The 12,191-nt window shown below is 40.1% G+C and overlaps 1 protein-coding gene across 1 annotated transcript; it reads right to left on the reverse strand.

Moving 5' to 3' along the window:
- Positions 1-231: 231 nt before the first annotated feature.
- LOC121662483 (stromelysin-1-like) lies at positions 232-6,723 on the reverse strand. Its single transcript, XM_042023678.1, has 10 exons — positions 6,582-6,723; positions 6,196-6,437; positions 5,588-5,736; positions 5,362-5,493; positions 4,345-4,506; positions 3,720-3,936; positions 2,429-2,562; positions 1,715-1,874; positions 763-866; positions 232-569 (listed from the first exon to the last, which is right to left on the reverse strand). Exons 1-10 carry the CDS (start codon positions 6,684-6,686, stop codon positions 469-471), a joined length of 1,506 nt encoding a protein of 501 aa, XP_041879612.1. The 5' UTR covers positions 6,687-6,723; the 3' UTR covers positions 232-468.
- Positions 6,724-12,191: the final 5,468 nt, after the last annotated feature.

Below are 12,191 nucleotides of genomic sequence, written 5' to 3' on the forward strand. Positions count from 1 at the left end.
TTTATGCCTCCCCCACATTGTTCCTGAGTGTCTTTGTTTACACCTCTGTCCCCTGGGTAATTTCTAATTGACTGTCAGAACTGCCCCTCTACTTCTTCTTCTCTTTAACTTTCCCCCCACAGACACTGAGCCCTGCTAGAAATTCTGATGGGTCCTGGTGTCATTCAGGCTTTTGTGTGGTTATAGCAGATGCCTTGTCCCCAGTGGACTGAATCAGAACACAAGAACTGCTAAACTCAAGCAAAATATTTATTACTCAAAAACAACTTGATTAATAAATAGTTGGAGAACAAAATAAATTAAAACTGTACATTAGGTTTTACATTTTAAGATTTTAAATTAGAATTGCCAAAGGTCAGCATTTCAGACTCAGATGCACAGGAACAGCTAAATAACACTGTTTAGAATCAAGAAACATGAAAAACTCTTTCTGGTACAAATATACCCCTGCACCATCACTTAATATTTCTAGCAATTAAACCAGCTGTTGCTCTTCATTGTACGGATGAGTTTCTTTTTCTTGATGTCAACCTCATACTGGCTTGATCCATGGAAAAAGTAGAAATATCCTAGAATTGGAAGGACAAAATATTGACAAATTAATATTTCATTTTTGTATACCTATTGTTACACACCCACTATTTTCTTGGGTGATTTTAAAAAAATCAAACAAAAAATTTAGTATATCTATGGAAACATAAATTTTTTGGCTTTGGTTAGTTGTTTTTTGAGTTTTTTTATATTATATTTTGATTTTTTTACCATTTTTCTGAAGGGCAGCATCAATTGGATAGCTGATCCCATGGAAGTCAGCTGCTATTTTTCTTGGATAGCCTCTTTCCATTGATTGGGTATTTTCATTGAAACTAAATAAAGAAATTGCATGGAAACAGAAAATAAGCATCGGATATTCAATGTTGAAACCACATGGATTTTTACACAATATGCCTACTCTCAGCTGAAAATCCAGTACCTGCAAGCATTGTGATCTCAGAGAGCTGTATAAATCCTAGCTGTGTGAATATTTACATCTTTAGTAGCCTAGGTAAGCCTGTTTTCAGAATATCAGACTAAAACATTCACTTTCATTCCCTGAGACTGACAATAAGGCTAGATGGGGCTTATACTGAGTAACAAAAATAATTATTCAAACATAATTATTTTAATTTTGCAACACACAATCCATGAAGTGACCCCGTAAGAGAAATGCAAGTTCAGGTGTAATAACACTCTTTTAAGATAGTATTACAGATTAATTATTAGGCTAAGATTACTGCTTAGCTGAACTGTTTCTTAAGAAGTAAATGCTTTAATCTCCTTCTATAATTTTCTTGATTTATTTGTCATTTATAAATTTTACAGAGCACTTTTCTCCTTAGTAACTACAGAATGAATACATGACATGGTGACAAAGTCTACTCAATTTATATTTTTATACTAATTATACTACATAATATTTTTACACTAGTTCACATTGCTTCTTAATGAATAATCAAAGCTCATTTGCCCCTTAATCACAGCCTGGTAAGAGTAAGTGAACACTCAGGTGTTACAGACTTTGTTCTATGAAAAGACCTGAGTAATTGAGTTTCAACTTTCCGTGGCTGAGAAGGCTAACAAAAAGAGGACATGAACTTCCTGTACAAATAATCATATCACTTGATTTAAAAAACCATTTTGATTATCTCTTGTACAGGAGAGAAAAGAACCTTACCTCCAGTACTTGTTACCAACAAAGAAATAGGTTCTCTTGGTATTTTGGTCATGAACAGCTGCATCGATTTTCCTGACACTGGTGGGGAAGCCCAGGTTCTGAATGGGCTTGGGGAAGCCTGACTCTATGCTGTAGCCACTGACAGCCCAGTACTGGTTGTCTACAAGGAAACAGAAATAGTTATAAGGATTCTTGAGGAGTCTGATCTCCTCTTTGTCAAAGCCCCAGAGCTTTCTGTGTAGTTAATGTCGCCAAACAGCACAGATGTCCAGCTGAAAACATTACCCTCTTAGGGCACACAGAAGTTTGAATATCTCACAGCTCTTGGATTTTCCACATTTTATAGTCATTAAGAGTATTATATACTCAATAATTAAAAGTCAATATATTTTTTAGGTGTGTTTGTCATCTTTAAAAATGTATTTAGATACTGTAATGTAGCAATCAATTTTGTCTCAGCTATGGTCTTCTCTCTCACTGACCAAAGAAAGTGCATGTAGGACTGTTGTGAGGCAGCATTAGTTAACGGCAGCAATATAATTTTCAAAATTTAAATGGATTTAAATATTAAGAATATTCTCTATTAGCGCTAGTATTAGTGTTAGAGTTAATATGAATATTAGCATAATCATTCCATTATGATTAAATAACGTTAGCAGTATTGCTTTAACTTCAGGTAGTCATAAGAAACTGATGGAAATGTAAGAGGGGTACCTTTAAAAAACAGCACTCGATCCTTGTTGTCAACCTCATAGGCAGCATCAAAGCCAGCTATCAGTGATGGCCAGAAGGAGAAGATGGTGTCGTGCTCAATTCCTGTGAAATATGGGCTTTTGCGCCAGACGTAGCTGATAGAAGCAAAACCAGCAGAGTTTCATTGTCTCTACTTCATCAGGAGATCAGGGGCCCATTAATGTACTTTAAATCCTAATGTCTGGGTTCTGGAACCAGTGGTCCCTATGAGGCAGAGATACCACCCCTTTTGGAATGCAGTCTTTCCCTCTGCCCTGCTCCCTCACAGACAGGTGCCCTTTACTGTAAGTTGCTCTGAGGTCACAGAATAGTTCAGGTTGGAAGGGACCTCTGAAGTTTATCTTGTCCAACCCCTTGGCTCAGCCAGGGTCACCTACCGTTGGTGGCCCCATAGACTTCTGCATTTGCAGCCTGGCTGTTTGTCCAGGACAACATAGAGTATCTGTGGTAAAGCTGACAATTGCAGCTTTCACTTAACCATGACCCATGTTGGTAGGCACAGCTCATTTCAGTTTGGTTACAAATGTTAAATAATCATTCTTGAAAACATGTTAAACTCGGTTTAAGGAAGAACTGCTCTTTCCCCCTCCTCCTTGAAAATTATTAAATTTTTAAGCTACAATTCTTCATGTGTTTTAGAAGGGAAATCAGACTCACACCATCAAAGGAAGCTTGTTCAATCAAAACACAACTACCAAACCAAGAAGGGGGTGAAGCCCTGGGCCTGACATGCTGTTTGCTCTCACCAGGCTGGATGTGCTCAGCCAACAACCCACAACAGTGCAGTGTCAGAACATGCCCAAAATGAGGTCACCCTGCAACAGCAGGGGCTCCCTGTAGTCATTACTGGGCAGTGGTCTAGTGTAGAATCCTAGGTCAGAGTGACACTAAAAGTCACCAGGGACATTTTCCACTGCTCCCTGGCCCACACAAGGCATGGTGTGATGAGGACAGTGCCACATGTGAAGCAGCTGCAGGCTGAGGAGTGACACTGGAATTACTCAGCCTTGCACCATTTTAGTAGACATGGATGATGATGTCTGATGGATTAAAACATTACACTCACTTGTCAGTAAACCATGTTGCTCACCCAGCCCAGGTGGGCTAGTGAAATATTTCAAAGTTGCCTTAACACTTGCAGAAAGAAATATTTTCCTTTGTAACCAAGGGAAGATAAATTCCTTGAACTGAATTTTATGCTTTGCCTTTGTGAGACTCACAAAAAGATGTTGCTGGAAATTAAAGTGCTTACCTGTCTTTGAAGAACAGTGTTTCCCCACGGAGAGTAGTGATAGCATCGAAACTCAGAGGGTCGCAGTCGTCTGGTCTTTGGGGTGGCTTGGAGGGTGTCATTTCTGTTGGTTCTTCCCTGGGAGACATTTCAGTTGGTGCTTCTGCAGGTATCGTTTCAGTTGGTTCTTGTGGGGGAGAAGTTTTTGGTGGAAGTGCAGATGATTCCTTGGGGGGTCCTTTGGAAAATAAGGTAAGTGTGGAATTAGAAGGTGAATCAGAGAAGTTCATGCCACAGCATTTCAGGTTGTATGATGTGAAGCCAAATGTGCACATAACCACCCTTTTGTGGAAGATAAGAGGGTTTAATGCTACAGACACAGGCTGTTCCTCTGGTATCATTGGAGAAAGGCTCTTGGATCTTTTGACTAACTTGTACTAATTGGAATGGAATCAGTCCACAGATTCCATTTTGCAGTGTAGACTGTTAGCCACAAAAACCCAAGAGATTTGCCCAAAAACAATAAAAGTAAATTAAACCTCAGTATCTTTCTTGTAGTAGGAAGTTCAGTACATTTTAGCTGTTGGGAAAAATTCATTATAAATTGTTATCCGTTTTTCACTAGAAAATGATGCTTCTTGCTTACCATAGAGGGCTTGAATGCCATCAATGTCATCCTGATGAAGTTGGTAGTCCCTTGTGTCTGTGGGCATATATATAGGATACATCAAAGCACCAAAAACGTTGGAATGACTGAGACCTAGTGAATGGCCCAACTCATGAGCAGCAACGAGAAATAAGTTGTATCCTAAAAAAGACCCAGCACAAAGAACAAAAAATAAATACATTTTTCATTTGACACCAGGATACAGCCACCATTTTCTCATGTGGGATATATAATTCATGGTCTTAAAAATGGCAAAATCTAACTATGCCCAAATAAGAGCTCTTTGGCCTCCTGGAGAAGAAATGAGTTTTGAATTATAGGTATTGATTTCTCACTGGAAAACCACTCTGGGAACAGTTTCTGCCCATGTTGCAGAAATTTTCCAACAAAGAATCAAGGTTACTTTAATGCTAATAACAATTGAAAAGCAGGTGAGAAGGTTTTAGTCACCTGATCAGATTTTGGGAATAGTAACTGACACGGAATTTGCCTTCACAAAACCAGTAATGTGCAACATAATCTCTGGACACTGTTGAAACCAGAACACTTCACTGTTATATTATATTTGCCAATCAATTCAAGATTTTTTTTCCTTTCCAGAAGTTAAAGATGAGCATCACTTTAAATCAGAAAAAACCCAATGCCAAGCAACAAACAAACAAACTAACAAAAGGGAGAGATTATATTACAACTTTTAAGGTCATTATCTGAGGGTCAAGACTCCCTGTCTTTTGATGTCATGATTACCTGACATTGCTATTCCATGCTAACTTAATTTCCTTCACTGGAGCTGTAACTGCAGTCTGCATTAACTTCAAGGGACTGTTGTGACTGCAGCCCAGATCCAAATATGCAGAATTATTTTACTAAATTACACTGACATTTTACATCTCAGTAAATACTGGAACTACTGCCATGGAATATATGACTTTACAGCATCTTCAAGACAACACTGTCTAATAGAAAACAGGCAACACAATATTTTAGGTTACCTACCACTATAGGTAGTAAATTTGGTCCAGTTTTCATCTTCATCAAAATGGGCATCTCCTCCTATCCCACCACCAGGGGGGTAGGCATGAGCCAGAGTTCCTCCTGGACCATCAAAGGAATAGAAGTCACCGTGAACTAAAAATAAGGGGGGGAAAAAGAGATGCTTTTCATTATCTTGGGAAGAAAAAGTGTCAAGTACTATCATTCCCAGGCAACAGAGTCCCCTTACATCCAGCTGCAAAGGAGATCATTATATCTGCTTGACCGCCGTAGACCCTGCTGAACCTCAAAGGGGTGACACTGCTCCAGAGCTGGAAGGCTCTTGCAATTGCTTCCTCTACATCAGCTTGCAGCATGTCTGGAGTGTAGTTCAAAATCCTGTGAAATAAAGACAAAAGGAATTAAAAGCAACCAGATCACATGTTGACTGGGACAAATGGTATCAAGGTCAAATATTTTAATCAGTAGCTATTATAATTTATGCATCTCAAGTGGTTTATTTTCAAAATATTTGTCTATATAACAGATGAAATTTTTACAGTTTTCTTTCATGTCTTTCAGAAACCCTAACATATACTCTCAGTTGTATTCCTTTTATCCACTGAGTATATTATTTAGTAAGCTGCTAGCTAACTAATGTAAACTCCTGTTTTGGTATTCTCATCACTATTTGGAAGCCTGAATAGTTCCCACTTTCCTGTCCCTTTCATCCTGAAAAGAGCTTTTACATGCAGAAATACAGAAATAAATAGTAAAGAGCCTGTTGACATTACTTCTGCCTAGCATTCACAGAGCTTGCCAGTGGTGTGGAGAAAAGCACGCTTTAATGTATGTTACCGATATGTCACATCTTCCTTCTTCCACGTGGGGCTGTGTGGGAAGGTGCTGTATGAACGGACGTCTGGTATCCCACATCTAGGCTGCTTCATCATGTCCAGTGTCTTATGATTCAGCTCCCCAGTCACCTCTAGCCCAAAGAATGACTGCATCTCTCGTATTTTGTCAGACATGTGGTTGAGGTCCTTTGCTTTAAACAAACCTTTTTCTTCTTTAAAATCATAGAAGTTTTCCAGATATTTCTGATAGGGAAGAAAAAAGCAGTGGTTTAGAACATGAAACTTTCTTTTCAAATGCAGAGAGCTGGTAATAAAAGATTCCACATCGCTAATACTATGTTGATTTTCTCAATAAAATATTTCTTCAGTTCTGTCTGTAGTTCTTACCTTAGCAAATTGCATATCTTCTTTCTCTTTTTCTGGAGCCACTGGAAAAGCAGAAGAGCATATAACATATAATAACTCAAGGAAAAGAAGGATCTTTTTCTTCATCTTTTTCTCTCTGTCCTACCAGCCCTTGCTAGAAGACCTCTCAATCTCTTCTTCCTCTGTCTAAGACACACCAGAGTTTCACTATTTATATCAGTGCTGTGCTTGCTAAAGTCAATAATGGCATGACTCAGCTTATAACATCCTCTGATTTTCCACAGAAACACAGAAAACAAATTTGGGTTTAGAAGCAAGCAAACACATGACAGTTTACCTTGCCCAAACCCCCCTGATTTCGCAATCATATTATCGAACAGTATGTTGTTTTTTTTTTCATTCCTAAAGTGGGCTGAACAAAACCCACCCCATTTCTCAGAGGTGCTGAAGCGACGTGGCTCTTTTTGAGGGACAACCATCTGTAATTCTTCATAATACTTGATAAGGGACCTCTAGAAACTTCCTTCAGTTTTCTCAATGTGGCTTGCATGCAGGACCTCAGCAGGTCAGGAAAGAATGCCTTCCTTTAGCCCGTCTTATCCAGGATAATTTTAGTGTCATAGCCAATTATACAAAAATCTCATTTATTTTTTCTTGAACCTGACTTCCCAGCATTGTTAAAAAACCGTCATTTGTGCTGCTACCTGGCCCATGTAATCATTGTACTATGGCCTCATCCTCTTGTTCCCCCACACCACAATGTAAAAGTCTCAGTAGAGCACCCAGGATCATATATCCCAGTCTGCATGGTCTATTAGACAAGAGTGGTTTCACAACTAAAGAAGAAATGGCAGAAATTGCCCTATGGAACTACAGGCATCTTTGGGATGCCAGGGTCTTCAGCAAAAGCTTTTAATAAACTCCTCCAACATCAGATGGAAGGTGATGAGGATTTGTGCCATAGATTCCAAGTTTCCCAATTTGCCAGAAGCCCTACTTTTAGTTCCTATGTCCTTTTCTGAACATGGTGCACTGCACATTATGGATGGATTGCAGAACCACTGTCACTTGGATGTCTATGCACTGTCATTTCCGAGACATCCATCTTTGGAAGCACAATTCTCCTGTGTTGACTTAATAACCACAGGCAAGTTCAAAAGGAGAAATATGAGCTAAAAATAATCCACTTCTTTTTGAACATGAGAAAAATAAGAAAAAGGAACCGCTTTTCCAGTGAGAACAAACATATTGGAGACTTCTTAAAAACAATCATAGCACCACAGCAGCTGAGCTCTGCAGTCTGCAAGGTGGCCTGGGGAAAGGCATGGCCTCCTTCCAAAGGAAACTGGTGTTGAACAGCCTGGCTGGAGTCAGGTCACATTGTGTGTGTGACCCAGGTCAGAGCCCAGGTCCCTGAACCACTGAGTGAAGTGGTACAAATGTTTATGTCTAAGGCTGCAGCAGGATGAGGGTGGCTTTGCCAATAGCTCACTGCTGCTGTGATGGGGTCCTCCTGCTCCTCCCAGCCTGGCCGGTACTCTTGCTGTTTTTCTGTGCCCTTCTGATACCAAGTGTATCCTCAATAAACCGATTCAGAGGGCTGAAGCTACGGGAAACAGCCAAGAAAAATAACCTGAACCCCATTAAAAATAGTTTGCTACTGAAGTTAGTAAATGCACTGGCACCCTAAGGGGTGAGAAGAGCCTCCATGAAGCAGAGGTGGGATATCACAGATGGGAACAGGGATCCAGGAAGACAGCCAGGAAAGAGGGGAAGCTAGGACCTCTCCTTTTGGCAGCAGCGGGGTTTCTCTCTGCTGGTCATTGGAAGAGTATCTCAAACTGCATTTGTAGAGTATTATGTTTGCATTTCCACATAGAAATCCAGACACAAAGCAGGGACATTTTAAATACTGTGTTTGTATCTCTGCACCTGGCAACAGCAGCTTGCATATGCCACTTATCATTTGCTTTCAGCTAAATGTTTTGTAAACACCCTGTTTGCTGTGTTCAGGGGCTAAGCAGACAGAGCATGAGATGCAGCACACCCAGTAGGAGAACATTCTAACGAGCCCTTTTGGACGTTTAGGAAGCTTTTCTTAGTGACTTTTGCATGGCTGCCAATAGGCATGTTGCAGCTCCAGCTGCTGGTTTGCCGTTCCAGAGCCTGTTGCCTGCATACTTGAGCTGACATTTATGGTGTGGCTGGTGAGTGTGGGGAGGAAGAACTGCATCTTGCCTTGTGTTTGGCAGCATGAGTGATGGAAATTCACTGCTGAGCAGTCTGCATGGCTCTGAGATGTGTGAGCAAGTGTGATACTTGCATGTGGATCCAAGAGATGAGTTGTCTTCTTATGCTGGACCCTAAGACAGCAGTCTTAGCGTTCAAACTAACGTGGGTATTCAGTCCTGGGTTTAAGTATTGCAGGATGAAATTGGGAACTGTGTTGTGGCTTTAATCAGAGGTTTAAACACTTAAAAGTGTTTAAATATTACATTGCCAGGGGACAGAGTGAAGATTTATTGGCAAAGACAGAGCTAGAATTAAAATGGGGTGAGCTGAGCTGAACGGATGACCTTGCATGGAATTCTTGCCTTACCTATAGGTCGATTTGTTGATGAGTTCTGCTTCAGGGGTGCCCAGAAACATTTAATCCTTGACAAGGCTGAACAGGTCAGATGTCTGTTTCATGCCTTGGCCCCATAGGTAAAGAGATGCTGCTATTCCCATCTGTCCTGGGAAGTTGATCCCCTCTGTGCCCTGAAGTCACTGCTGCCCTCCAGCTGGGTTGGAAACCATACAGATGTCAGGGATGACTTTCCAGCTAATGCAGCAGCAGAGCAGCCAGAATGGTCCAGGAATACTGCTCATGTCTTCCCTCAGCTCATCGTCACTCAGACTCATTTGTCCCACATCGCCAGCAGTTAACCACGCACTCAGGGACAAGAGTGGGTGCTTTCCCAGGAAGACCCTTGCAGTTGAACAGAGCATTTCACCGAAAGCCTGCCAACATTAAGGCTAATATTCCTCCACCACAGAACTGTTTGTCCTCTGACAGTGCAATTTGTATTATCCTGTGGGTCTAGTCCAAGTGCCAGGGGTTTTTAGCGGATTTGTCAAAATTCTACCTGGGAATTTTGCCATTTCTTATTTTTGTGCTATTGAGATTCCATCCAGAAATGTCATTCCAGTTCTGCTTGGCACTTTTAATTTATGGAAAGAAGTGGAAGGATACTTAACATAGTAATGTAAACAATTGTCATTAACTGCATAAACAACAGCAAATTAGGTCAAAGGAAGCTTGAAATAATTTAACACACACACACATGCACACTATGATTTCACCTCCTAAACTTTTTAGAAGGATCTGTAGATGTCTTCTTTCCCACCTCCCTTTCACTCACACTGTTTCTAAACTCTCCCTCTTTAACAGACTTGTGCCAAAGAAGCAGGGTGTGTTATGAAGGTCTTGGACATGCCCGGACATAGAAGAAGCTGCTGGTTTCTTTCACTTGAACGGAATTGGGAGATAAATTTATACAAAGAGATTCTGGGAGTTGAGGAACAATAACTGAACAGGAAAAAACACAAGCCCTTTACATCATTATGTGAGCCAGTCTTTAATAAATAACAGCTAGATCATAGCACATTGATTGGGGGAGGTAAGCAAGCAATAAATTTGTGACATGGAAACAAGTAGGTCTGCTATTAGAGGACTCAGAAAAACCAGAGAATATTTACTGAAACTGAAACACTTTCAATCTCTTTCTGCAAGACAGTATTTTGAGAGCATTGAAACTGAGCCTGAAACAGGTATTGTCTTGAATTCCACGATTTTGCCTGTATATCCATATACTTCCATTTATTGGTGGCACCTCTTCATCCTGCTTTTATAATATACAGCTGCTAGTAGTGATAATATCAGTCACTTTTCTACTTCATCTAAGCATTTTGTCCAGGTTCCATTGCAAACTGAGAGATGGCACGTAGAGGTAGACTCAATAGCAGATTTTAATCAAACAGGAATTTAGATATTTTTGATGTCTGTATCCTCCAGTATTCTCAGCAATAACAAAGCTGAAATCACTTCCGTACTTGTATTTAGTGTATAAACAAGTTTCATAAGTTACATGTCATTTCCTCTCAGCAATGTCTGACTTGGTAGCTTAGAAGGCAGGGTCACAGAGTGGTTGCAGTCCATTGGTGTTATATCATCCATCAGTGAACAAGAGGTGTGACAGAATCCAATGCCCAAGAATTCTGAGGTTTGCAGGAACTAAACTGGCATATGAAAGTTGGAAATTATGGCACCCTTATTTTGTATGTGGCAATATACTGGGGTCATACTCTGAATTTAGATGTGTCCAGAGTGCTGGGTGTGACAGGAAGCACTGTGGTCATGAGACACAATTAATTCACTGTTTCCTCTTTACCATCCTGGTCCCTATGAGATTCAGTGTCACTATCTCACACCAAACCATTGAGGTAATTGAAATCTGGGCAGGATCCTGCCTTTCCTTCTGAAAGGGAATGGCCAGTGAAATGTTGCACTTCTCTCTCCTCCCATGCACAGTCTTTTATGGTCAAGGACCTAAACCTGTGCGATTCTTATTCTCTTATAAAGGATATGAACAAGCTGCCAGATCTCGGGTTGTTAGTTAAGGTGATGGTTTTTTAGACTCAAGAAGATTTACTGTAGTTTCTTAGTTTTGTAGAGCAGAAGACAAGTCCACAGAAGATAATTTCCAATATGTAGTTGGTCATCCCATCTCTTCAAAACTGCTTAAACAGTTGATTTTTTAATGTCCATTAGCCATATTTTTAATATATTATATGCTAAAGTTATGTGAACTTGACTGCAATGCTTTCAACTAAGTATTAGGAAGAAATAGGAAACTTTGCCATGTAAAGAACCTCCTAATTTTTCTGAAATTCCTTTTGATGTGGGCTGGAAAAAGCTGACAGCTTTTATAATTTGACTTGGAAGCCCTAAGATATTTAGCCAACACACTGTTGATATATGAAAAAAAAAGACACTGCCTTGAGAAGCCTGAGTTCTCTGTCCAAAACAAGACCCAAGCAAGGAGAGCAGGGAAGCACTCTAGGAAACTGTCTGCCATCCTGCTGTCATATGTCATGGTCATAATTTGAAAATTATGTAATCAACTACTGGCAGTCATTTTATGTAGTGGTTGATCCTTACACTGATCCTTAAATAGCTGCCAGTAGACCATGAGTACCAAACGTGAACTTTACCTTCATCGCTTCTTTTTCTGGTGACCAACATTGTTTGTGCAATCAATCCTTTCTTTATTTTGATGAATGAAATAAAGTGGCAATAGCCACCTTAGAGCCCTGTCTGCTCCAAGGAAACCTGCACCCACAAAGGTTTCACTTAGCAGAAGGATGTCTTTGAACAATGTGATGAAGAGGGAAATCTTCAGATGCTACCATAGCAGACAAGGGTGCAGTTCATCAGCTTTGTAATAAAACTGACAATTAAATGTTTTAGAGATGTTCTTGTAGATGAAGCCACAAACCAGAGGGGAATTGCCAAACATAAGAAGCCAAAATAATTGAATATTTCTTGTATGCTTAAAAGATAAAAAATACTTATTTAGTCTAAACTCC

This window comes from Corvus kubaryi, unplaced genomic scaffold, assembly GCF_017639235.1.
Source record: "Corvus kubaryi isolate FWS band 111438036 unplaced genomic scaffold, C.kubaryi_AGA036_p1.0 37256, whole genome shotgun sequence".
Taxonomy (NCBI): Eukaryota; Metazoa; Chordata; class Aves; order Passeriformes; family Corvidae; genus Corvus; species Corvus kubaryi.

Bases quoted from the DNA above. Each gene is read 5' to 3' on its own strand.
- LOC121662483 (XM_042023678.1), bottom strand. From the start codon at position 6,686: ATGAAGAAAAAGATCCTTCTTTTCCTTGAGTTATTATATGTTATATGC. The intron at 1,875-2,428 runs GTACCCCTCTTA...GTTTCCTTGTAG, and splicing joins TCGAGTGCTGTTTTTTAAAG to ACAACCAGTACTGGGCTGTC. The intron at 570-762 runs GTAAAAAAATCA...TTCCAATTCTAG, and splicing joins TGCTGCCCTTCAGAAAAATG to GATATTTCTACTTTTTCCAT.